This window comes from Rhinatrema bivittatum, chromosome 2 (genome assembly GCF_901001135.1).
Source record: "Rhinatrema bivittatum chromosome 2, aRhiBiv1.1, whole genome shotgun sequence".
Lineage (NCBI taxonomy): Eukaryota > Metazoa > Chordata > Amphibia > Gymnophiona > Rhinatrematidae > Rhinatrema > Rhinatrema bivittatum.
In genome coordinates, this window is record NC_042616.1 from 772094099 (window position 1) to 772120331 (window position 26233).

Here is a 26233-nt window from a genome sequence, read left to right on the forward strand (position 1 = left end):
TTGTCGATGGCCTCCTGGACCAGCCGGTCCAGTTCTTCTTGGAGAACCTGGAGCAAGCAGCCCCGGCTCCGTGACGGAAGAGGGAGGCGGAGGCACAGTCGGAGGGACCACCTTTACAGGCGGAATCGCGACTCCCAAACCCCGATCGGGTGAGGGTGGTCTCGATGTCCCGGTCGCAGAAATGGTTTGTGCCGTTCCTGGACGGGGCTTCTTTGATGGTGGCTCGGACGGTGGCTTGGTTGATGATTTCGCTCCCTCGACGGTCCGAGACTTACGATGATGATGGCGATGTTTCTCCCTACGATCCCCTCGATCTTGAGGGGGAGTAACGGGAGTCGATGGCCGTGAAGACGTCGATGGCGGGTGGTCACAGGACGGGGGCCGATGCTGGTGCGACTTCGACGGTGCCGGTTCGATGACATCGATGCGATGGATGGCGTCGGGGTGTGAGCACGGAAGAGGAGTCCCATCTTCTCCATTCTGGCTTTGCGACCTTTTGGTGTCATGAGGGCACATTTGGTGCAAGTCAGGACATCATGCTCACCGGCCTAAACACATTACACAGACTCCATGAGGGTCGTGATAGACATGGTGCGAGTACAAGTCCGGGCACCGACGAAACCCCGACGCCATGGCCATAGAAAAAATCGAGCTGCGGTACGGTCGATGGCCAGTAGGCCGCGAGGGCCAAAACTCAACGGTAATCGACGAAAGAAGGTCAGAAACTTACCGGAGTACCGCGGCCTGAGAAAAGTTGAGGAGGGACCCCTGTGGGACAATTTAAATTTAAATTTAATTAACTCTGTGAGGAAAATTCCTGTCAGGAATGTCTTCAGAGCTCCTAAACCACGAGGCTACTGCTGTGCGGAAAAAAGAAGACTGAGGGGGGGACCCCTGGCTGGCTGCAGGGGTTAGTGCCATGCTGGGCATGCCCAGTAGGGGCCAGTCAAAGTTTTGGAAACTTTGACAAAAGTGTTCCGTGATTGGGCTCCATCCTGTGATGTCACCCATATGTGAGGACTACCATCCTGCTTGTCCTGTGAGAAATATATATATACAGCAATTATCATCTGTAACTAATTCTTTTGTATGATCTGAATTTATTTATTCTAATCCTCTTATGGGTCAAACTTACTTTCCTAAATACCTGGAACTGTGATGTATAAGTCAAAGTTTGTTTGGGCTTTATGTGTGGGGAATAAGATCCTGGATTCAAGCCTCCAGGTATAATCCCAGTAATTGTGTGCATTTCATTGAGTATGCCCCCCCGAGGCAGTCCTGTGTGCATGCAGGTGACAAGCCACTCAGGTAACTCCCAGTGTAAGACCTCAGAGAGATTAGCCCCCAGATCAGAGCCCCTGAGAAGAATGCCAGCATGCAGAGTCTGAACCCAGAACATCCTGCCAATTCTAACTGAAAAGTTCTTTGAACTTGTTTTTTATGCAAACATTTTATATAACTGGAAAGATATGACTCAGCTTTACAATGAATCAAAATATTTATTGTACTATATTTTTATGTGAAATCTTAAGTCATACTGACCTTATCATCCAAATCATCATCACTTTCATCAATATCTTCCTGTCGAAGATTCCATTCATATTCTACATGGACATGAGGGTTTAGTTTTCCTGCCATGGCTTGTGCAAGCTAAATTACCAAGAAAAAAATTATTTCCATTAGAATTGTTCTGGCCCTTGCTTACAAACTGAACTTTCAAAGCTAGAAAAGCAGGAAAACTAAGAAACAGCTTTGCTATTGAATCAGTCTATATGTAATATGTAAAGAACTTGTAGTTCTCATTTTGGTATTGTCAAGCCAGCTTTTCATGCTTTCAAGACAGATAAAATGAAAATCAGTAGGAAATGTATAAACAAAGTTACTTACCTGTAACAGGTGATCTCCATAGACAGGACGAATCAGCCACACAAGTGAGTGCAATCATCTGATGGCACGAAGATGGAAAATCTCTTAGAGGTTAGAAAACGCAATATTTTCTGAGCATGCACAGCTACCACCTCACACCTCCTCAGTCTTTGTAGACAGCTAATCTGCAACTCTAAAAGGAAGCGGGTGAAATTGTGTGGCTGATTTGTCCTATCTATGAAGAAAAGCTGTCACAGGTAAGCAACTTTGCTTTCTCCGTGGACAAGCTAGATATAAATCATCCACACAAGCGGGGACTCCTAAGTTCAGGGCTGCATGAAAATTTCTGTGTGCTACGGCAGTCAAAAAAGCAAACAGAATGTTGGGAATTATTAGAAAAGGAATGATGAATAAAACGGAAAATGTCATAATGCCTCTGTATCGCTCCATGGTGAGACCGCACCTTGAATACTGTGTACAATTCTGGTCGCCGCATCTCAAAAAAGATATAATTGCGATGGAGAAGGTACAGAGAAGGGCTACCAAAATGATAAGGGGAATGGAACAACTCCCCTATGAGGAAAGACTAAAGAGGTTAGGACTTTTCAGCTTGGAGAAGAGACGACTGAGGGGGGATATGATAGAGGTGTTTAAAATCATGAGAGGTCTAGAACAGGTAGATGTGAATCGGTTATTTACTCTTTCGGATAGTAGAAAGACTAGGGGACACTCCATGAAGTTAGCATGGGGCACATTTAAAACTAATCGGAGAAAGTTCTTTTTTACTCAACGTACAATTAAACTCTGGAATTTGTTGCCAGAGAATGTGGTTCGTGCAGTTAGTATAGCTGTGTTTAAAAAAGGATTGGATAAGTTCTTGGAGGAGAAGTCCATTACCTGCTTTTAAGTTCAGTTAGAGAATAGCCACTGCCATTAGCAATGGTTACATGGAATAGACTTAGTTTTTGGGTACTTGCCAGGTTCTTATGGCCTGGATTGGCCACTGTTGGAAACAGGATGCTGGGCTTGATGGACCCTTGGTCTGACCCAGTATGGCATGTTCTTATGTTCTTATCATTGATAATTGATGCAGAGTTTCATTGTGGTCTTTGTTGTGTAACTGCGTCTTGGATTTTTTCACCAAACAGATTTTCGCTTGTGTAAGGCAAGTCCGCTAGCCTATCTTGAACCTCAGGCCTGAGGTCTGATGCTTTCAGCCTTGCCCATCTCCTGGCACTAGTGCCCATAGCTGACATTCGAGAAGCTGTTTCGAATGAATCGTAAGATGCACAGACCTCTTGCTTTCCAGTCTCAAGGCCTTTATGTATAATGGCATTAAAAGTTTCTTCATATTGTTGTGGAAGAGTTTCTGTTGCTTCCTGAACTTGTTTCCACAGATTTCGTTGGTACTGTGTCATGTATAGCTGATATGAGGCAATTCTTGACAACAGCATGGATCCTTGGAACATTTTGCTTCCTAAAATGTCTAGAAACTTCTGATCCTTGCCTGGAAGTGTTGAAGAATGGAGACAAAGTCTCCTTGACTTCTTTTGTGCTGACTCTACCACTACCGTCACCACAACCATCACCACTCAACTCTCACATCACATGTAAGCAGGTTAGAGATCTTGGGGTGATTTTAGACAATCGACTAAACCTAAGGAAAATGGTCAACACAACTACTAAAGATTGCTTCTACAGATTACAGGTCCTAAAACGACTTAAACCACTCTTATTCTTCCAGGATTTCAGGACAGTCCTCCAAGCGCTACTGTTCGCCAAAATAGACTACTGCAGCGCCCTTCTACTAGGACTCCCCAAATCCACTACCAAACCTCTGCAGATGATACAAAATGTGGCAGCAAGATTGTTGACCAGTACCAGCCGCTGTGAACACATCTCACCCATACTCAGGAACCTACACTGGTTACCAGTAAATTTCAGAATTCTATACAAATCAATCACCTTAATCCACAAAACCATCCATCATCAACTTCAACTTGACCTGGAAATACCATTCAAACTCCACTCCTCTAACAGACCAACTAGAGATATTTACAAAGGCACTCTTAATGTTCCCCCCACTAAAGCCACACGCCTCGCTACGACCAAAGACAGAGCCTTTTCGATAGCAGGCCCATCTATCTGGAATAGCATCCCATCAAATCTCAGACTGGAGCCTTGCCTTTTAACTTTCAGAAAAAGACTTAAAACCTGGCTCTTTCACCAAGCCTTCCCTGAACCACCAGACAATTACTAGTTGGCCTTCATTCCTACCCGGTCTGGCACTCCGTTTCTCAAAGAAAAAATGGACTCTGAGACTTTCAGGTTAAAGCACCGTTCTTAAGTTTTTTAACTTGTACACTCTATGGTAACAATACTTTTACCGGCCTTTCTTCTTTCCAGCTTGTTGCAAGCTTCCAAGTTCTCTCCCCCTGTTGATTGTAACTTCGACTTATTCCTACTTATTGTTATATTTTGTTTACCTGAATTGTTACTCTAGTTTTTCCCTTTGTTAAACTGTAAACCGATCCGATATGGTAATTTACTATGAAGGTCGGTATAAAAAAAACTGTTAAATAAATAAAATAAATACCGACTGATGTGGCAGTTGTGGTTTTTGGAAACCGGGTATATGCTGCACCAAGTAAGTAGCATCCGTTCTCTTGTTCACTGGAGGAACAGTGCAAGGATATTTCCACAGTCGATGCTGGTCTACCAGTACTTCGTGTACTGGAATAGCCACGATTTTCTTTGGAGCATCCACGAATTGTAGTACCTCCAATGTCTTATGCCTTGTATCTTCCTCTGTTATCAGATCAAATGGGATTGTTTCTGACATTTCTCTGATAAAATCTGAAAAGAAGAGGTTCTCAGGTGGAGATTTTCCCCTTTCTTCCGAAGGAGAGGGTTCTGACAATATATCTTCTGTCAAAGAGTCAGTGTCCACGTCCTCCCAGGTATCTGAGAAGGTTTCTGTTCGATGTACAGGACGAGGAAGGAAGCTTGGTGTTGAATGATGTAAAAGCATCGATAGATCTTTCTATATTTTTGATGGATGCTTTGATGGTATCGATGGAAATGGTTGTGGCATCGATGGCATCGAGGGAATTTGAGGACATCTCGGTCCCGAGAGTCCTGACATCGGTTGAGGCATCGGTGACTGTGGACCAGAGTTGGTGCCTTCATCATCCGACAACCCAGGAATCGGAATTGGGTCCATCGGAGGGTGCACCGGTTGTTTGGGAATTGGTGGCACCGGCTGTGTCGGTAGGGCACCGGCTGTGTTGGTAGGGCACAGATCAACATGCTTTATAAAGACAACCCTCCCTGGCTCGAAGAACTACCACGTTTCCGATCCTCTAACCGCCCCACCAGAACCTCCCTTGCAGGCACCCTTCACATCCCATCCCTCAAAACTGCACACCTTACCCTCACTAGAGAAAGAGCCTTCTCCATTGCTGGCCCCTCCCTCTGGAACTCCCTTCCCACTGATCTCAGTCTAGAACCATCCTTACGCAACTTTAAAAAAGGCATCAAGACATGGCTTTTCAAACAGGCCTACCCAGATACTAACCAAACCTAGACAAGGCCCACCCTGACTCGCAGAACTCGCCTTACAATATATTTATGTATATAGCTAGCCCAGTTACTTTATGTACTCTCCCAATGATGTAAATATAGTAAGTTTCTATAGCTATTTTGGTTTCTCTCCACTTTCTCCTCTTTGTCCCTCTCGTTGACAGCCCTTCTTTTTTCCCCTTTTCTTGCCTGCTCCCCTCGCCCCACCCCACGTTAAATGTAATCTTCCTTTCTTTGAGTTAATTGTAAACCGGCGTGATGTGTTCTACGAATGTCAGTATATTAAAAGTTCATCAATAAATAAATAAATAAATAAATCTAGTCTGGAAAGTAGCGGTGCGAACACCGATGGTTCCGGTGTCAGTACTGGTATGGGTGCCAGCACCGGTGGATGTAGTTCCCGAAGGGCATCGATGACTGCCTGGCAGATAAAACCGTCCAGTTCCTCCCTTGTAGCTGATGAGGTCAGAGCAGCTACGGAGGGTAGCAGATCAGGCTGAACTGGCTCCACTACAGGTCCCTGTGGGGGCGCAGTATCCAGCACCGATATCGGTGGGGATTGCCTTGGTGTTGAGGGCTTAATCGGCTCTTCTAACCATATCCTCTTCAGAAGAGGCTCGATGTCCATCAGTGCCGGTACCGGGCGTGGATTCCCGTCGGTGACAGTGTCTATGTTTTTCATGATGCTCGGCCCGATCTTTCCTCAGCGCTGAGGTCAATTTTGTCGATGCCTTCGATGGAGTCGGCGACGGACGGTCACCACTGCCTTCATGAACTCAGTGGGTCTTTACTATCACCTTTTTGGATACCCCTGCTGGTGAAGATTGTGTCAACATCGATGGAATCAACTGAAGTTTGAACGGCGTTTCCATTTTTTCTAGGCGAGCCCGGCTACCTTTCAATGTCATTTTGGCACATTTTGTACAAGAGGAGACATCGTGTGTAGGTCCAAGGCATAACACACACACACGTCATGAGGATCAGTTATCGACTCCGGGCACTTTCTAAAACCTTTGCCATGACAACAAAATGTTTAGGCCTGACAGCCGTCGACGGCCTGTGGGGACCGAGGGACAGTGAGAATGGTATCGACTGCAAAAACTGAGTGTTTTACTCGCCGACTTGATTTTAGATGGGAGACCCCTATGGGGGAATGTTTTTCAGAGGAATTCTAATATTTTTTTCGTGAGGAAAAATCGTGTGAGGATTCACACAGATCTCCTAACCATGAGGCAAACTGCAGTGTGGAAAAAAAAAGACTGAAGGGAGACCCCTGTGGCTCGAGGGATAATGGTATGCTGGACATGCTCAGTGGGCTCAGTGTGCCAATCAAAAGTTTCTAGAAACTTTGACAGAATGTTTTCTGTGATAGGGCTCCGTCTGGTGACGTAACCCTTATGTGAGGACTACCATCCTGCTTGTCCTGGGATAAACATGCAACCCCTATAATGAATAGGTTGGCCAGATATTTGAAGGAATTCAATTTTATAGAACTGCCTGACCAAAATTGCTGACCTGATGAAGAATTTTCTAGGCAGTAATGAGTGTGAAGGTATGGACAAAAGACAAGCTGGCAGCCCTGCAAATATCTTCTAAGGTAGCATAGCAAAGATAGGCTAATGAATCTGAAGTAGCATTTACTTCATGAACATTCACCATGGCACTGAAATCAGGCTAACTGATCTGTAGTTTCTCGGATCGCCCCTGGAGCCCTTTTTAAATATTGAGGTTACATCAGCCACCCTCCAGTCTTCAGGTAATGGATGATTTTAATGATAGGTTACACATTTTTACTAATAGATCTGAAATTTTTGAGTTCCTTCAGAACCCTGGGGTGTATACCAACTGGTCCAGGTAATTTACTATTCTTCAGTTTATCAATCAGGCTTACCACATCTTCTAGGTTCACCGTGATTTAGTTCAGTCCATCTGAATCATTACCCATAAAAACCTTCTCCGGAATGGGTATCTCCCCATCATCATCTTCAGTAAACACGAAGCAAAGAAATCGTTTAATCTTTCCGCGATGGCCAAATCTTCTCTAAGTGCCCCTTTAACCCCACGATCATCTAATGGTCCAACTGACTCCCTCGCAGGCTTTCTGCTTCGGATATATTTTTAAAAGCTTTTATTGTGAGTTTTTGCTTCTTGATTAACAAATATTGGTACCTAATCAAACCAAATCACATAATTACTGTGAGTTTTACTGTGAGTTTTTGCCTCTACGCCAACTTCTTTTCAAATTCTCTCTTAGCCAGTGGATATGGTTAGTGCAGTTAGTGTAGCTGTGTTTAAAAAAGGATTGGATAAGTTCTTGGAGGAGAAGTCCATTACCTGCTATTAATTAAGTTGACTTAGATAATAACCACCTGCTATTAAGTTCACTTAGAGAACAGCTACTGCCATTAGCAATGGTAACATGGAATAGACTTAGTTTTTGGGTACTTGCCAGGTTCTTATGGCCTGGATTGTCCACTGTTGGAAACAGGATGCTGGGCTTGATGGACCCTTGGTCTGACCCAGTATGGCATTTTCTTATGTTCTTAATTTCATGCTTGGTTAAATAACTTGGATTCTTGCCTCAAATTTTCATCAGCATCAAGTTTCATACCTGGATATATTGATTTCTAAAGATGGCCAGAGCATCAACACAAGTATATTTCGGAAGCCCAATGACCGCAACAACTTACTATGCTTTGACAGCTTTCATCCGGCTAATTTTAAAACTAATTTACCGATTGGTCAATTCCTCTGACTGAGAAGGTTGTGCTCGGATCGCAGTGAATTTAAAAATCAAGCTAAACATATGTCTAACCGCTTCTTACAAGGGGGGGGGGGGGGGGTACCCAGTGCACTGTGTTAAAACAGCATATCGAAGAGCCCTATATGCAAATAGGGATTACTTGTTCCTACAAAAACCATAGGGGGAGGATTCGAACCTACAGACTATTGTACTAAAAAACACACTGACGTCAGCCCCTATCAGTAGAGCTATCAGGAAGCACTGGAGGATTCTCCAGCAAATTCATCCTTTGTTTAACCAGCCACTAAGGATAGCATACTCTAGAGGTAGGAATATTAATGACCATGTTGTCCACACTAGCTGCTATAATCCTTCTAAGAGCCATTAAAACCATGAACTAGATGCATGTGTTGTCCCCTTAAGTCCACACAGACTGATATCATCACAGCAACGGGCAGAGTAATCTCTTTGCCTGAGTTTTCCTGCCACTCCACATTTGTGGTTTATGCCATTTTCTGCCCATGCCCTTTAACATATGTGGGTATGACAAAACGTCAAGTACGGATCCGGCTAACAGAACACAAAAAAGGTTTGGATAAGTTCTTGGAGGAGAAGTCCATTAACGGCTATTAATCAAGTTTACTTAGGGAATAGCCACTGCTATTAATTGCATCAGTAAAATGGGATCATCTTAGTGTTTGGATAATTGCCAGGTTCTTGTGGCCTGGTTTGGCCTCTGTTGGATACAGGATGCTGGGCTTGATGGACCCTTGGTCTGACCCAGCATGGCAATTTCTTATGTTCTTATGTTCTTAAATACTGCTTAAATACGGGCAGGCTTGAAGAACCCTTGGTTGCTCACTTTAAAGAGTATCATCATGACTTCAATGACATTAAATGGACTGTTTTGGAGATCATACACCCGCACTGGAGAGGGGGAGACAGAGTGAAGTGGCTGAAACAGTGTGAACAAAAATGGATTTATCATTTGAAATCAGTCACCCTGGGTGGCCTTAATAAAGAAATCGAATGGTTTCATTTTATGTGATTTCCCTGTCAAATCATGATTAGTCTGGTATCAGGTGAGATTAGTGAATTCGCTATAAATCAGACTAGTTTTTGGTCGGTGATTTGCCTTCATGCCAAAACAGAAAATGGTGGCAGGTCCAGTAAGCAAGACTGATCAGCGTTTTCCCATTTTTCACAGGATGTGTACATTGTAAATTGTGAATAAGTGAGGCTTCAATGGTTATACAACTAGAAACATAGAAATGAAGGCAGAAGACTACCAAACGGCCCATCCAGTCTGCCCAAAAAGTTTCACACTTTTTTTTTTCTCATACTTATCTGTTACTCTTGGCTCTTAGTAAACTTTTGGTTCTATTTCCCTTCCACCCCCACCATTAATGTAAATAGCAGTGTTGGAACTGCATCTAAGTGAAATATCTAGCTTAATTAGTTAGGGGTAGTAACCGCCGCAATAAGCAAGCTACACCCATGCTTATTTGTTTACCCAGACTTTGTAATTCAGTCCTTGTTGGTTGTTGTCTGTATATAGATCCACTTTTCTTCATACCCACTGCCATTGAAGCAGAGATCTATGCTGAATATGCATTGAAAGTGAAGTATCAGACTTTCTCCCCTGCCATTGAAACAGAGATCTATGCTGAATATGCACTGAAAGTCTGAAAGTGAAGTATCAGACTTTCTCCCCTGCCGTTGAAACAGAGAGCTATGCTGGATATGTGTGAAGTATCAGTCTTTCTCCCCTGCCGTTGAAACAGAGAGCTATGCTGGATATGCATGAAGTATTAGTCTTTCTCCCCTGCCATTGAAGCAGACAGCTATGCTGGATATGCATTGAAAGTGAAGTATCAGGCTTATTTGGTTTGGGGTAGTAACCGCCGTAACAAGCAAGCTACTCCCCGCTTTTTTGTGAATGCAAATCCTTTTTTCCCCACATTTCCTCTTGCCGTTGAAGCTTAGAGCAATGTTGGAGTCTTTTTCAGAATTATTTGAAGGGGCCGCTATAAAATCATTACAAGTACCTAGAGATTTTCCCGCAGCAGCACCCTGTGAAGCATTCGGAGGTACGCCGGGCAGAGTCAGTCAGCACAAGATGTCCCTGAAGCAGCAGCTCGCGAAACGCGTGCCCATCAGAACCTTGACTCCAATACCGTCTCAAAGAACTAAGGGAAGTACAATTCTTTGAGTTTTAAGAAAACGTAAAAAAGTTAAAAATGTCTTTGCAAAAGCTGGACCGATGGACCTATGATTAAAAAGGACCCACAAGTGCATACTTACAGCACCACGGGTGTTATGAAGGTCCCAAATTCATAAATAAATTGTGTGGAAATATTAATTTGAAAAAACCATAGCACCAATACTATAAAAACCAAAAAATTGCATATAAAGTATTTTTCTTGATGTTATTCAGATCTTTGTGGACAAATAGACATGTTTCTTTATTGGTAATTGAAATCTCCCATTATTGCTGCACTACCAATTTGGTTAGCTTCCCTAATTTCTCTGAATATTTCACTGTCCATCTCACCATCTTGGCCAGGTGGACGGTAGTATAATCCTATCACTATACTCTTCCCCAACACACAAGAGATTTCTACCCATAAAGAATTGATTGTGCATTTAGTCTCATGCAGGATGACTTAATAAATGACCCTATTAGATTGTTAGCCCTCTGGAGACAGGGAAATAACTATGGTACCTGAATGTAATCCACTTTGAAATGCCAAAAAATGAACTATATAAATCAAATAAATAAATGGTTTGCTACTGTAGCACTAAGATGCACCCTGAATGAATTAATTTTCATATTTGATTCAGATAAGCTTAAGAAGTATTGAAGAAAGAGGGGAACAGGACATTTAAAAGGATCATGATTAACTATTGAACACCAAATATAAAATCTTTTCTATGTAAAGTTGTAATATTTTCTAGTAGAGGATTTTTGTGATGCTAGAATAATCTTACTCACTTCCCAGAGGTAAATGCATAGAGCATAGCTGACTTTCAAAATCTAAGTAGTCAGAGGTCAGAGCTAAAGACTGAAGGTTCAAATGTAGAAGATTCCCTTTGGGAATATTTTCATCTTTATTGGCTCTGGGCATTAAAGTCACAGAAACCAAATTAGACTTGGCCAAATAGGAACTATTAAAATCACTAGGGCCTTTTCTCCTCTTAATTTTTTTTAATTGTCTTTGTTATGAGAAGAATTGGGGAAAATTCATAAAGTAGTCCTTGAGTGTATGGGATTGAAAAAGCATCTATCACTAGACTGTTCCTTGCTGGCCTTTTGGAACAGGAGGTGGGAACTTTGCTGTTGAATGGGGCTGAAAAAAAGATCTATTTGCAGAGCTTCTCAAAGTTTAAAAAGTTCTTTGGCTAGATGTTGGCTATCTGGTTTTGGTTTCCTGAAAGATAAATATCAGGTAATCTTTTGAGAATTTGCCCTATTTCCATAACTTGCAGGTCTCTTGAAAGATTGAAAGAACCCATTTCTCTTTGTTTGTTAATGTATTACATTGCTACTTGGCTGCATGTTTGAATAAACACCATGTTCCACTTGATATGTGTTTGTTAAATGTACAGGGTGGCCCATGGAAAAGTAGCCTGCCTCCAATACCAGTACATTGGAGGCAGGCTACTTTTTCATGGGACACCCTGAATATAAATAAATAAATAAATAAATAAATAAAAATTTAATATACTACCTAATCAGATTACTCACTAAGCAGTTTACAATATAACATTGTTTAGATTATATACCCTCTGCTCAGGGAGAAATCTCTTTTCCCGTGTGGTATGCAGGCAAGCTCCTATGAAATCTTTTTGTACATTGAACATGGAGGTCTGGGAAATTGTTAATGAAAACTATTAACTGAAAGACGTTCATTGTACAGACAGTGAAAAGATGCACTTCCTGAAGGCTATTCTTGGCTATCAGCCAATTGCCAAAGTATGGAAAAAACCACAATTCTTTCTTAAACGAGAAGCAATTACAATGAGGAATTTTGTGCTGCTGGTGGGCTGAAAGAGAGAACATGATGTGGTAATATTTGTTAGCTATGGTGAAATGCAGAAATTTCCTGTTAAGTCATATGTATTGAAATATGTAGGTTTATTTGAAATCCAGAGTAGTCAGCCAGTCATTGATTTCTAAATAAGGGAGGATGGCGCCTAGAGAGTTCATTCTGAACTTTTCTTTCTTAAGTGTCTGTTCAGATCTCCAAGGTCCCAGATATAGTCATTTTCTTCGGAATGAGGAAGTACTTGGAATTGAAATCAGGGTTTCATTGTGGTACTAGGACTGGCTCTGCATTTGCTGCTAGAAAGGTTGATAGCTCATGTTGAAGGAGATGGAGTAATTCTGCCTTAATGGTGTGATTTCTTAGGGGAATGAAAGGAGGCAAAGATTTTAAATTTAAAAATATCCCTGGCACATGATTTTTTATATTCAATATAAGAACTTAATTGCCATACTGGGTCAGACTGAGGGTCCATCAAGGGCACTATCCTGTTTCAAAAAGTGGCCACTCCAAGTCACAAGTATAAGAAAATTATTCCTTACCTGCTAATTTTCGTTCCTGTAATACCATGGATCATTCCAGACGGTGGGTTATGTTCCATGTCCAGCAGATGGAGTCAGAACACAAAATTCCCAGGGGAGGACCCATATAACCACGCCTCCCCTGTAACAGCTCTCAGTAACTAGACTAATAAAGCCCAAAAGAGAGAGACTAAAAACAGAGGGATCAAGTAAACAAAGAAGGAATTGAAATAACCGCTGTCCAAATAAACAGCAACTAAATTCTGAACAGTGAACTTGCGAACAGCAGTGCGTGAACAAAAAAGACGCGCAGTATTCGAAATACAGAGTAAAAGATTGTTAAGACAGGTAGGCAGGGATGTCCCACAAGCAAACCCCCAAACCAAGGGAGGGTGTCTGGAATGATCCATGGTATTACAGGAACGAAAATTAGCAGGTAAGGAATAATTTTCTTTTCCCTGTACATACCAGGATCATTCCAGATGGTGGGATGTACCAAAGCTTTCCCATCACGGGTGGGCCGCAGACAGCCCTGCTCGTATTACCTTGTCTCCAAGCTGACCGCCCGATGGAGCACAGACGTCCAGGCGATAATGTCTCGCAAAAGTATGGATCGACTTCCAGGTGGCCGCCCTACAAATCTCCTGAGAGGAGACGGAGGAGCTCTCCGCCCAAGATGTTGCCTGGGCTCAAAGAGAATGAGCCTTGACAACCAGCGGAGGGGACTTACCTAAGTCAAGGTACGCCGCTATGATCGCACCCTTCAACCACCGCGCTATAGATTGTTTGGAGGCCATGCAACCCTTCCGGGGTCCGGACCAGAGGATAAACAGATGATCGGAGAGCCGAAAATCATTAGTCACCTCCAGATAGCGTATCAGAGACCGCCGTACATCCAGTCTACGCAGGTCTCCAGACTCAGAAGAGGCAAAAGATGGTAATTCCACCGATTGGTTGAGGTGGAATGCCGAAACCACTTTAGGGAGAAAAGAAGGAACCGTCCTCAGCGAAACCCCTTCAGGCGTGAAACGAAGGTATGGTTCACGACAGGATAGGGCCTGCAGCTGGAAATACGTCTTGCTGAACTGATTGCCACGAGAAAAATGGCCTTGTGAGTGACGTCCTTGATGGTAGCCGAGCTTAGAGGTTCGAACGGCGAACCACAGAGGACTCGGAGCACCAGATTCAGATTCTACGACGGACAAGGTGGGCGAATCGGAGGCTTCAAGTGTTTCACTCCTTTAAGGAAACGGGAGACGTCCGGATGCGAGGACAGTAACTCCTTATTTCCACTGTGAAGAAAAGCCCCCAAGGTTGCCACCTGAACCCGAAGAGAATTGTAAGCAAGACCTAAATCCAAACCTGCCTGCAAGAAGGAAAGGACTTGTGACACTGAGGCCTGCATGGGAAGAATGTCATTCGCTCCACACCAATCCTCAAAGACCTTCCAGACTCGAACATAGGTAACAGAGGTGGACATCTTACATGCTTTCAGTAGCAATGAAATAACCGGCTCCGGATAACCGCGCCTCCTCAACTGACGCCTCTCAAAAGCCAGGCCGCAAGACAGAAGCAAACTGCCTCCTTGAAAAATATTGGTCCCTGGCATAGAAGACGTGGCAGCTGACCGAGACGAAGGGGACCCTCCACTGTCAAATTGCACAGATCCACGAACCACGGTCGTCAGGGCCACTCTGGCGCCACAAGGATCACCGGCCCTTGGTGTGCCTCTATCCTGCGGATGACCTTGACCACGATGGGCCACGGTGGGAAAACATATAGGAGACAGTGGCGCGGCCAGGGCAGGACAAGCGCGTCCACGCCCTCGGCGCCGCGCTCCCGCCTGCGGCTGAAGAAGCAGGCGACCTTTGCATTTCCGGCGGTTGCCATTAGGTCTACGTGCGGTGTCCCCCATCACCGTACTATTATCCGCATCGCCTGCTACGAGAGCTCCCACTCTCCGGGATCCAAGTTTTGTCAGCTGAGAAAGTCCGCCTATACGTTGTCCACTCCCGCTATATGCGAGGCCGCTAGTCGTTGGAGGTGAAGCTCTGCCCACACCATCAATTTGTCGGTTTCCAGAGAGACCAACCGACTTCTCGTGCCTCCCTGGCGATTGATGTACGCCACTGTAGTCGCATTGTCCGATAGCACCCTGACTGCTTGATGGCGTACTATGGGGAAGAAACCCTGTAATGCCAGAAGGACCGCCCTGGTCTCCAAGCGGTTGATGGGCCACTTCGACTGTTCCTCCGTCCATCGACCCTGGATTGAGCTGTCCCGACAGACCGCTCCCCAGCCTGTGAGGCTGGCGTCCGTGGTGATAATCACCTAATCCGGGTCCTCCAGCGACACCCCCTGAGCTAGGTGCCACGGTTCCAGCCACCAATGGAGACTGATGAAGGTTCCTCTCAGAATCAGAAGGATTACCTGGAAATCTCTCGACACCGGCTGCCACCGGGAGAGTAGGGATCTCTGCAGAGGCCTCAGATGGGCGAATGCCCAAGGAACCAGATCGATGGTCGAGGCCATGGTCCCCAGTACCTGCAGGTAGTCCCAGGCAGTGGGCGTCTCGAGTGCCTTAAATCCTTGAATCTGCTGACGCAGAGAATGAGCTCTGTCCGGATGCAGAAAAACCCTGGCATTCTTGGTGTCGAAGTGAGCGCCCAGAAAATCCAACGACTGGGACGGGACCAGGCTGCTTTTGGTGAAGTTGACAATCCATCCCAGAGATTGGAGAAGTTGTACCTCTCAGTCGACTGCGAGGATACACTGCGTTCGTGACTTTGCACGGATGAGCGCGAAATTGGAACAATTTTGCGCTCTTCCCTTTGGCCTGGCCACAGCTCCACGGGTTTTCACGAAGATCATGGTGGTAGTGGCGGCAACCTTGCGCAAGGAAGGCATCCTTACCTAGACGATTGGCTCATCCGTGCAAAGTCACGAGCGCAGTGTATCCTCGCAGTCGACTGAGTGGTACAACTTCTCCAATCTCTGGGATGGATTGTCAACTTCACCAAAAGCAGCCTGGTCCCGTCCCAGTCGTTGGATTTTCTGGGCGCTCACTTCGACACCAAGAATGCCAGGGTTTTTCTGCATCCGGACAGAGCTCATTCTCTGCGTCAGCAGATTCAAGGATTTAGGGCACTCGAGACGCCCACTGCCTGGGACTACCTGCAGGTACTGGGGACCATGGCCTCGACCATCGATCTGGTTCCTTGGGCATTCGCCCATCTGAGGCCTCTGCAGAGATCCCTACTCTCCCGGTGGCAGCCGGTGTCGAGAGATTTCCAGGCAATCCTTCTGATTCTGAGAGGAACCTTCATCAGTCTCCATTGGTGGCTGGAACCGCGGCACCTAGCTCAGGGGGTGTCGCTGGAGGACCCGGATTAGGTGACCCAAAATTTTGAAGCGTAGGTAACGCTGATGAGCTTGACAAATTGGTATGTGGAGATACGCCTCCGTGAGATCCAACGAAGCCAAGAATTCTCCCGGATGAACTGCCGCCAACACTGAACGGAGTATCTCCATGCGGAAACGAGGGACTCTGAGGGACCGGTTGACCTGCTTGAGGTCCAGGATAGGACGAACAGTACCTTCCTTCTTGGGAACCACAAAGTAGATTGAATAATGCCCCTGGCCCAGTTCAGCAGCTGGCACCGGCACTATGCACCCCAATTGAAGGAGACAATCAAGGGTCTGCCGCACAGCTCCCTGTTTGATTAAGGACCCGCAAGGGGAAAACAGGAACCGGTCCCGAGGAGCGCAAACAAAATCCAAAGCGTAACCGCGTCTTAGAATATCCAGAACCCATTGATCCGACGTGATTTGGACCCACTCTTCGTAGAAGAGAGCAAGGCGACCCCCCAGTCGAGGGACCACCTCGCGGGTCCGTCTGGCATCATTGGGTAGATTTAGCGGATGTACCAGCACCCTGCGCTTCCTTACCCTGGCGGCGCCCACGAAAGGGCCGGTTCCAGAAGTATGAACGAGAAGAGGGAGCCCTTACTCCGAGTCTAATCCTGATAGGCAGAGGGGGGATTCCCCGGGGGGTGACCCCTCAGGATGCCAGGCCTTTTCCCCTGAATTCATAGTCCTGATGCACAGGGCTTTTCTTCAGAACAGAGACACGACCTTCGGGACCTGGGGACCCTCCATGTCCTGCCCCATGCTTCCTTCCCACGCGGTCTGCAGCTCGAATGTCCTTGCTAGTAGCTGGCGCACATTCCCCCTCTGGGAAACAGCCTGAGCACAGACCCTCTTCAGAAAATAATCCGGCCCTGTCGGAGCCCTCACAAGGCGCCGCGGACTGCATCGCCGCAGGGAGAGAGAGAGGGGAGGGAGGCTCTACAGGTGGCTCGTGCCTAAAATGAGCGCCGACCCGGCAACGGACGCTTGCCGCGGTACCCCACCGACCTAAAGAAGAACTGACGGGGAATTAACCTCCCGACAGCAGGCGGCCCCTGGGAATGGTGCTTCGCGGGGCCGCAGGTCGGGACGTCGGTCGCTCCCCAAAAGGGAGGGGGGAAAACCTGGGTCAGGAGGGAGAGGCCGGCACTACCTACTTTCACCTCAGAGAGCCAAACGGAGTCCAAAAATTGCAGTCTTCTGCTGAAAAAGAAGATGAAACAAAAATACACTTACCCCAAATGAGCCCTCAGTGAGAAAAATGAGAAAAGAAAGAAAGAAAACAGGCAACAGCCTGTCAGCAAGTCACCAGGCTAGAGAGCGATGAGCCAGCACCAGCGGAGAGCTCTCCCCCTGCTGTAAGAGGAGCTCTCTAGCTGTAAATTTAAAACTTCCTTTTTTTTTTTTAAACTTGATGCCCCCTGAGGAGGTAGCCCTAAGCTAACAAGCTGGGGACCACAAGTCCCCTGCTCACATCTGCTGGAGTCAGAACGTTACTGAGAGGTGTTACAGGGGAGGCGTGGTTATATGGGTCCTCCCCTGGGAATTTTGTGTTCTGACTCCATCTGCTGGATATGGAACATAACACACCATCTGGAATGATCCTGGTATGTACAGGGAACTGGCAGCTTCCCAAATAGTAGACAGATACCATGCTTCTAATGCCCAGGCTTTTCTCAAGTCTATATGGTTAAAAGTTTAGAAACTTCTCCTCCAACCAAACCTTTTCTAAACCCAGTTACACTAATTGTCTTTACCACATTCTCTTGCAATAAACTCCAGAGTTTAACTGTGCATTAAATGAAAATGAATTATCTCTAATTTGTTTTAAATGTGCTACTTATTACCTTCATGGAGTATCCCCTAGTTTTTGTATTATTTAGAGTAAATCAACAGTTCACATTTACCTGTTCTATTCCACTCATGATTTTTATACACTTCTATCATATCCCCCTCCTCTGCCATCTCTTCTCCAAGCTTAACAGCCCTAACCTCTATAGCTCTTCCTCACAGGGGAGCTATTCCATTTTCTTTATCATTTTGATTACCTTTCTCTATACCTTTTCCAATTCAGCAATATCTCTATATATTTTCTGTGATGCGGAGACCAGAACTGCACATAGTATTCTAGGTGCAGTCTCACCATGGAGCAATAGAGATATTATGACAGTCTCCATTTTAATTTCCATTCCTAATAATTCCTAAAATTCTGCTTGCTTTTTTGATTGTCACTGCAGACTAAGCTGAGAATTTCAAAGTATTGTCCTTGACACCACCAAGATCCTTTTTCTGAGTGGTAACCCCTTATATGGAACCTAACTACAGTGGAGTTACTTTTCCTTACATGTATCACTTTGCATTTGTCCACATTAAATTTCTTTTGCCATTTGGATGCCTAAACTCCCAGTTTCATTAGGTCTTCCGGCAATTTCTCACAACCCACTTGTGACTTTACTACTCTGAATAATTTTGTCTCATCTGCAAATTTGATCATTTCACTCATTATACCGTTTTCCAGATAATTTAAACTATACTAAAAGCTATGGCCCCAATTTAGATCCCTGAGGCACTTCACTGTTTACCTTTCTCCACTTAGAAAACTAATCATTTATTCCTACTCTCTGTTTCCAATCTGTTAACCAGTTTGCAATCCACAATAAGGCATTGTTTCCTATCCTACAACTTTCTATTTTTCTCAGTAGTCTCTCATGGGGACTCTCTCTTCTGAAAATCCAAATACACTATGGGGCAGATTTTAAAAGATTTACGCACATAGGGGGGTTACGTGCACCGGGCCTATTTTCAAAAGGCCCGGCAGCGCGTGTATGTCCCGGGACTTGAAAAAAGGGGCGGGGCGTGGGCGGTCACAGGGCTTGGGCATGGCCAGAGTATGGCAGTTGGGCCGGGGGATCATGTGCCGGCACTTGGCTGGCAGGCGTAACTTCCACAACAAAGGTAAAGTGGGGGGGAGGGTTCGGGCTGGGGGGAAGGAAAGTTCCCTCCGAGGCTTCTCCAATTTCGGAGCGGCCTCAGAGGGAACGGGGAAAGCCAGCTGGTCTCCCTGAGGGCTCGGCGCACGCATGTTGCACTAGTGTGCAGCCCCTTGTGCGCACCGACCCCTGATTTTATAAACATGCGTGCGGCTGCACCGCATGTTATAAAATTGGGCGTACATTTGTGTGCGCCGGGTAGCATGCACAAACGTAGGCTGTGTGTGTAGGTTTTAAAATCTGCCCCTATATATCCACTAGATCAGCGGTTCTCAACCGGTATGTCGTGGCACACTAGTGTGTCGCGAGGCACCAGTAGGTGTGTCGCGTACCCGCTGCTCTTTCCCCCGTTTCACCTCAGCGAAACGAACACTGCTGCCGTCCTGCCCAGGCTATCACACATTCAAGCGCTGAGGGGAACGGCAGCAGTGTTTGTGGAAGCCGGCAACAGGAACATGACCTTTTCTTCTTCCCGCCCCTGTGGCCCGGAAGAGGAAGTGATGTTTACTGGGCAAGCAGGAAGAAGAAAAGGCCATGCATGCATGCTGCTGCTGCAGAAATTGCATCCCGACCCTGCTACACTCAGCAGGTTGCCTGTGCTGTGATCATTGTGGCACTGAGCAGTCAGCTGAGAATGTGGCCGCCGGGATTTCCTGCTGCGCAGCTGTTGGGGAAATCCATCCATTAGCTGACCGGACCCAGAGCTTAAAATCGGTGCTGGCTGACCACTTTGCCAGGGGCTGCAGGAGTAGGTGCCGCTGCCCCCCACCCCTTGCCCTGGCTCCGACCTCTCCTTCTCTCGCCAGCATAACCCCAGCAACAAAATATAAAAATAATAATAAACTGCAAAAAAAATAAAATAAAAGGCTGGGGTGGGGAGAAGAAAAAGCATAGAATTACATTCAAGGCTGACTGCTCTGTGCCATGATAGAAGCACAAGCAAACAGCTGAGTGCTGCCTTCTTGACGCTGCAGGGTGGGGGAGGTCACTCCTGCTGTAGTTTCCAGCCTGTCAGGACTCTGCTTTTAATAGCAGCATACTGGCTACCTTGTGCTGTAACACCATGTGGGGTGGGAGTGAATGAGTGAGAGAGTGAGCCAGCATGTGTGTAAGTGTATGACAGAATGTGTGTGTGTATAAGTAAGAGAGAAAACATGTGAGAGCAAGAGACTGTTCAGGAAAGTCACTGGTGTATGTGACAAAGACTGTTCAGGTGTGCGAGAAAGACATTGGTCAGGGAGGTGACTGGTATGTGTGAGAAAGAGAGATTGTTCAGGGAGGTGACTGGTGAGTATGAGAGAGAAAGAGATTGGTCAAGGAAGTGACTGGCGTGTGTGTGAGAGAAAGAGATTAGTCAGGGAGGTGACTGGTGTGTGAGAGAGAGAAAGTGTGTGTGTGTGTGTGAGATAGACTAGTCATGGGCCCTAAGGAAGAAGCGTGTTAGGTCAGAGCTTCAGCAGCCCTTGCTGCTTCTGGTATGTGCTATTGGTCTACAAGGGAAAGGAATAGGAGAGTTACTGGAGAGGGTATGTAAAGGTGACTTTTTAAGTTTATCTTTCTTGATTGACTGCCATTTTAATTATTGGGTATTATGTGATGTGTCTGCTGTTAGAAATATTTTATTGGTGTTCGGAGAATTTTTAATAATTTAGAAATTTTTTTATGTTTGGATGTTATTCCATTATCATTTGTTTTGAAACATTTATTATATTCTAGTTTTAGAATTATTTTATATTTCCCTAGGCATGTATAAATAAAAATGTGGAGACAAAAACTGAACTGGAACAGCAAGAAGCCAAACTCTGTATGCAGTGCAACAACGCAAAAACAAAAACATTAGCTTTATGGTCATTTTATTTTGTATTTGGTGAGGGTCTGTTTGTGTTCTACATGTGTGACCCAGCTAAGGGTGTTCTGCGAGCTTGTAGGTAGGGATCTATAGCAGCTTGGCTTGTTCTGTTTTCCTAATAAGAGGTGTATTGGTGTTTAGGGCCTGATGTAATTTTTGCAGTGTTGCCTTTTCATAGGTAGGGTTATTACTGTTTATTCCATAATGCAGGTGTAACTTTGTGAGCATTAGTTTGTGTATATTATTGCAGATCCTGGAAGTCTGTTAGGTGCTATATTTCTGTTTTGCCCAGAATGCAGAGTGGCTTTTTTGGGTTTCCATTCCAGTTTCTGTTTCCATATTTGTAATCTGTTGTCTTTCTGTATTTGGTGTAGGCATTTGTATCAATATTATTTGTTGTGTTTTCTCAATAGAACATGCATTGGTGGTAAATTACTGTTTTTTCATAAGGAGGGCTATTGCACCTGGTAGGCAAGAGTGTTTATGTTGCTGTTACTGATGACACCAGAAATATCTTTTTTGTACGGTAAATTGAACGTGGAATGTCCTAGTTCTGTTCTGTAGCCATTGTTGGGGGGTCAGGGTGGATCCTGTAGATACAAAATATGTGTTTACATTTAGCCCCGTGACGATCATGTGTTCAGTGTATCATGCATGTGAGAACCATCTGTCAGGTGTGTCCAGACAGACAAAAGGTTGAGAACCACTGCACTAGATCACCATTATCCAGGTTTATTAGCCCCTTCAAAAAAAATGTAGCAGATTGGTGAGCCAAAATTTCCATTGTGTAAATCCATGCTGGCTGTGTTCCATTAAGCCATGCCTTTATATATGTTCCTTATTTATTTATTTAAAACATTTTATATACCGGCATTCGTTGTGGACATCATGTCGGTTTACAGTCAACAAGTTAAGTTCGAAAATTACATTTTAACAGGGAAGTTCAAACAGGGAGATGGGGTAACGATAGGCAGCTAAGAAAAGACAGGGTAAAACAAACATTTTATCTTTAAAATAGTTTGTGTGATTTTTCCTGGCACTGAAGTCAGGCTCACCAGTCTACTGTTGACTGGTTCACTCTTCAAGCCATTTTGAAAAATCAATGTCACATTGGACATCTTCCAATAAACAGACTATTTTGATGATAGGTTATAACAAATAATTTTATTTATTTATTTATTTATGTTGAATTCTTATATACCGACATTCCTGTATGAAATACAGATCACAGGTGCATGTCCATCTGATTTTAGAAGCTGCCTACCATGCGAGCATACGTACCGATGCATGAATAACTCGAATTGAGAAAAACAAGGGTGGAATGTGGTTAGGGAATGGCATTTTTAGGATGGGGCCAAGAGATAAATGTGCTAGTGACTACGCGCCTGGACATGCACCTAGATATATTTCAGCACAAATTTACTTCTGCTATGCATTGTTATAAGTCTTAATAAAACTATTTCCAGGTATTTGAGGGGGTCTGGGTTAACTTGGGGGGGGGGGGGGGGTGCAGGTTAAAGAACCATGAGGTTTTGGAGGACCTAGCTGTAGACTAGGTAAACTGCTGAACAGTTCCCTCACTTGTACATCTTAAAGCAGACCTACACTGCTGTGCATGTAAAAGCTTAAAATTTGGAGCACACAGATGTGTGAGGGTTATTTTATAACATGCGCACGTATGTGCGCGCAAGATATAAAACTGACTCATATCTGGCCGCGCGCCCATATACACATATATATGTGCACCCATTTTAAAGTTACCATCCCTATGTGTAACCAAATCAACAAGTCAGAATCAAAAAACACTCTGAGATTATGTGAAAAAAGTAGAATAGGTAGCTTGTGCCCTTCAAAATCAAATGAGCATGAAATAGTCTGAGGATGTCTAGTGAAATCAGTTTTACCTACATTTTAAGTCGGAGGGTTATGCTTTAGTCAATTTAGGTCAGGGAAGTAAAATAGCATGTGCACATTTGATTTTCCAATTTATGCACACAATTTTGTCCAATGCATCACCTGCACAATTAGGTGCAAGATATGCAGGTGATTTTAATTCATTACTTCTTTTGATATACTGCTTTTCTGTACTAATCAAAGTGGTTAATGTGCATACTCTGTGGCTGAGGTTTATAAAGGCAAACAACGCTGGTGGCTTCTGTTTGAAAACTGACTGTAATATATGCAGGCAATAAAAACATGTATGTTGCAAACAATGCTGCTATTCAAAACTGTCATCAAATAGCTGGTTTTGTGGTGTCCTATTTTGTCTGAGCAAAGGTAGCTGCCAAAGCAATCTTTCCATAATGTAGAGGTGATAGTGGTTTAAGCTCAATGGTATTGAAATTAAAAACCCATGTTCCATTCACCTATCTTCCCCAAGTTCACACTATTTGTTTTGTCTTTTTCAATACTGGACATATTGGCAACATAATATAAACAATTTCATGTATTCAAATTGGATTTTCACCTTACTCTATACACATCAAGGAGGATTACGATAAAACTAATCAGTATTTACAATTGAATAAAACAAAGATAAAAAAGCAGCTTAAAAACAATAGATCCACTGCTTCCACTCATACCTCAAAAGAACATGCCATACTGGGTCAGATCAAGGGTCCATCAAGCCCAGCATCTGTTATGATTTGTGGGTATGTGGGCCCTTGGCCCAAGGTGCAAGTTGTTACTATCTGTGGGAAGGACCCCCACAGGTCTGCACCGCCGGGAGGTGAGGTCAGAGACAGCGGAGAGCTCTGGGTGAGGCAATGGAGAGGTTCCGCGGCACCAGGAGAGGACCTCCATGGAGAGTAGACTAGAGGCTATACCTGGGCAGGGACCCCGAGGGAAGGAATGCCAGCAGACCATAGAGCGGTGGGGGGGGGGGGGGGGGGGTCGTGAGGCTTGGCCAATCAGGAGGTACTCCGGAGGGCAACTCCGAAGGAAGGAGTTGCACAGCGTAGGATGATGATGTAATGCCGTAGGCCAGCCCACAGTACAGGGAAGCCCGAGCTGAGTCTCTAGTGATGACATAGCACTGCCCCGAGGACCGGGGAAGTGTAGGCAGTCTTAATATAGTATGTAGGCGCAACCCTGAGGAGCGGGGAAGCCAGAGAGCACTACCCCGAAGAGCGGGGAAGCTCTGACAGTCACTGTAATACTTAAGCGCGGTCCCGAGGAGCGGGAGGCACGGACAGTCTTGTTCAAGCTGTGGGCTCAACTCCCAGGAGCGGGGAAGTCCCACTGTAGAACTCATGGATAGCTGAGGTGTCCCAGAGTAGTTCCGAGGAATAGGAGGCCTTGCAGGTTAGAACCCAGGAGACGCAGAACCAGCCCAAGGAGCAGGGTAGGCAAGGAGAGCGAGTCCCCAATGCGTACACTGGCCCCCCGAGGAGCAGGTACCAGACAGGGTCCAAGTCCAAGGCACAAAGCGAGGTCTCAGGAACACATAGACATTAATCAAAGATGAATGGAAATTGTTGCCAAGTCTGCTAGCTGAGGGCAAAGGTGGAGTTTAAATACACTGATCTGATGATATCATCAACAGGAAGCCCCTGAGGTTCCCGCCGAGGAGGCATCAAAGGAGGGCCCAGTGGTGCATGCCTAGGACGCTCAAAGTCGAAGAAGATGGCGGCGGCTTCCAGGCTGCCATGAGGAGTCCCGGGGAAAGCGGCAGTGAAGGCTGGTCCGAACCACGAGCAGCCCCGGGGACGGCAGGAAAGCGGTGCAGGAAGTAAGTACCCGCGGTCGCAGCCGCTGGCGACTGACGGGCATAACAGTACTCCCCCCCCCTTAAAGTCCCTCCCCGGGGGTTTGGGTTTGTGAAGATACTTGGCATGAAATGGTCGAATGAGATCCTTGTCCAGGATATTGGCCATGGGCTCCCAGCTGTTTTCTTCAGGCCCAAAGCCCTCCCACGACAGGAAGTACTCCCATCTCCTGCCTTGTTTCCTGAGGTCCAAGACGTCTCGGTAGGTGACATCAGCCTTGGAGGATAGCGGTACGGGATCCGGTGGTTTCTTCGAAAATCCAGAGAGAATCAGAGGCTTCAGCAAGGAAACATGAAACGCATTGTGAATTTTGAGCGAAGAGGGCAACCGAAGTAGGTAGGTAACAGGGCCCAGGTGGATAATACAGGAAAGGGACCAATATACCTAGGAGCAAAACGTGCTGAAGGCAGTTTGAGGCAAATGGTGAGCATCGAAGGCCCTTTTTGATCTCTGGGCAGCGCGTTCAAGCAGCTGTTAGGTACTACACCACAGTTGGTATAATTCTTGAGCAGTCGCCTGCGCTGCCGGAGAGGCCATGAACAGCGGGAGAGGAAGCGATGGCAAAGGTTGGCGCCTGTAGGCCAGCTGGAAAGGAGACGAACTGGTGGACATGGACACATGAAAATTTAATGCAAACTCCATCCAAGGGAGAAGGTTGGCCCAGTCGTCCTGCTGCAGATTCACATAGGCTCGAAGGAATTGTTTCAGAGTCCTACTGGTCCTCTCAGTTTGGCCGTTCGCTTGAGGGTGGTAGGTCAAAGTGAAGTCTAAGGAAGTATCCAACTTCTTGCAAACAGATTTCCAGAAACGTGCAGTAAATTGAACACCACGGTCAAAGAGAATGTGTTTAGGGAGACCATGGAGACGAAACACATGCCGAAAAAACAGTTTGGCCAGCTGGGGTGCTGTTAGGAGGCTAGGTAGAGCCACAAAGTGCGCCATCTTAGAGAAGCGATTGACAGTGACCCATATGGTGTTCTTTCCACTGGAGACGGGCAGGTCCACTATAAAATCAGTGGCGATATGGGTCCAAGGTTCGCTCGGAACAAGGAGTGGCTGCAAAAGCCCCCAGGGCTTCCCAGCTGGAGGCTTATGACGAGCACATGTAGGATAGGATTCGATGTAGACTTGGATGTCCTTTCGAATAGTGGGCCACCAATAGTAGCATAGAAGCATGGAAAGAGTCTGGGCCTGATCCGGGTGTCCAGAGGTCAGAGAGTTGTGGGCCCACTGCAGCACCTTTTGTCATAGTGGGCAAGGAAGCACGGTCTTCCCTGGAGGCACTGGATAGGTGGCCGACAGAATGACCCTAGCAGGATCTATGATGTGTCTCGGTGAATCTGGTACATCCTTAGTGACAAATTACTGTGAGAGGGCATTAGCGCGACCATTTTTATTGCCAGGACGATAACGCAATACAAAATTCAATCGTGTGGAGAAGAGGGACCAGCGGGCCTGGCG

General features: G+C 45.6%; 1 protein-coding gene across 10 annotated transcripts in view; it reads right to left on the bottom strand.

Moving 5' to 3' along the window:
• Positions 1-26233, bottom strand: part of ASAP1 (ArfGAP with SH3 domain, ankyrin repeat and PH domain 1) — a 975348-nt gene that overhangs the window by 218552 nt on the left and 730563 nt on the right. For 9 of the 10 annotated variants that reach the window (XM_029592039.1, XM_029592032.1, XM_029592038.1 and 6 more), the window contains one exon: positions 1543-1650. The exons of the other annotated variant lie outside the window; for it this stretch is intronic. In XM_029592039.1, the coding sequence (XP_029447899.1) occupies positions 1543-1650 (108 nt within the window). The remainder of the gene's footprint in view (positions 1-1542; positions 1651-26233) is intronic. 10 annotated transcript variants of the gene reach the window in all.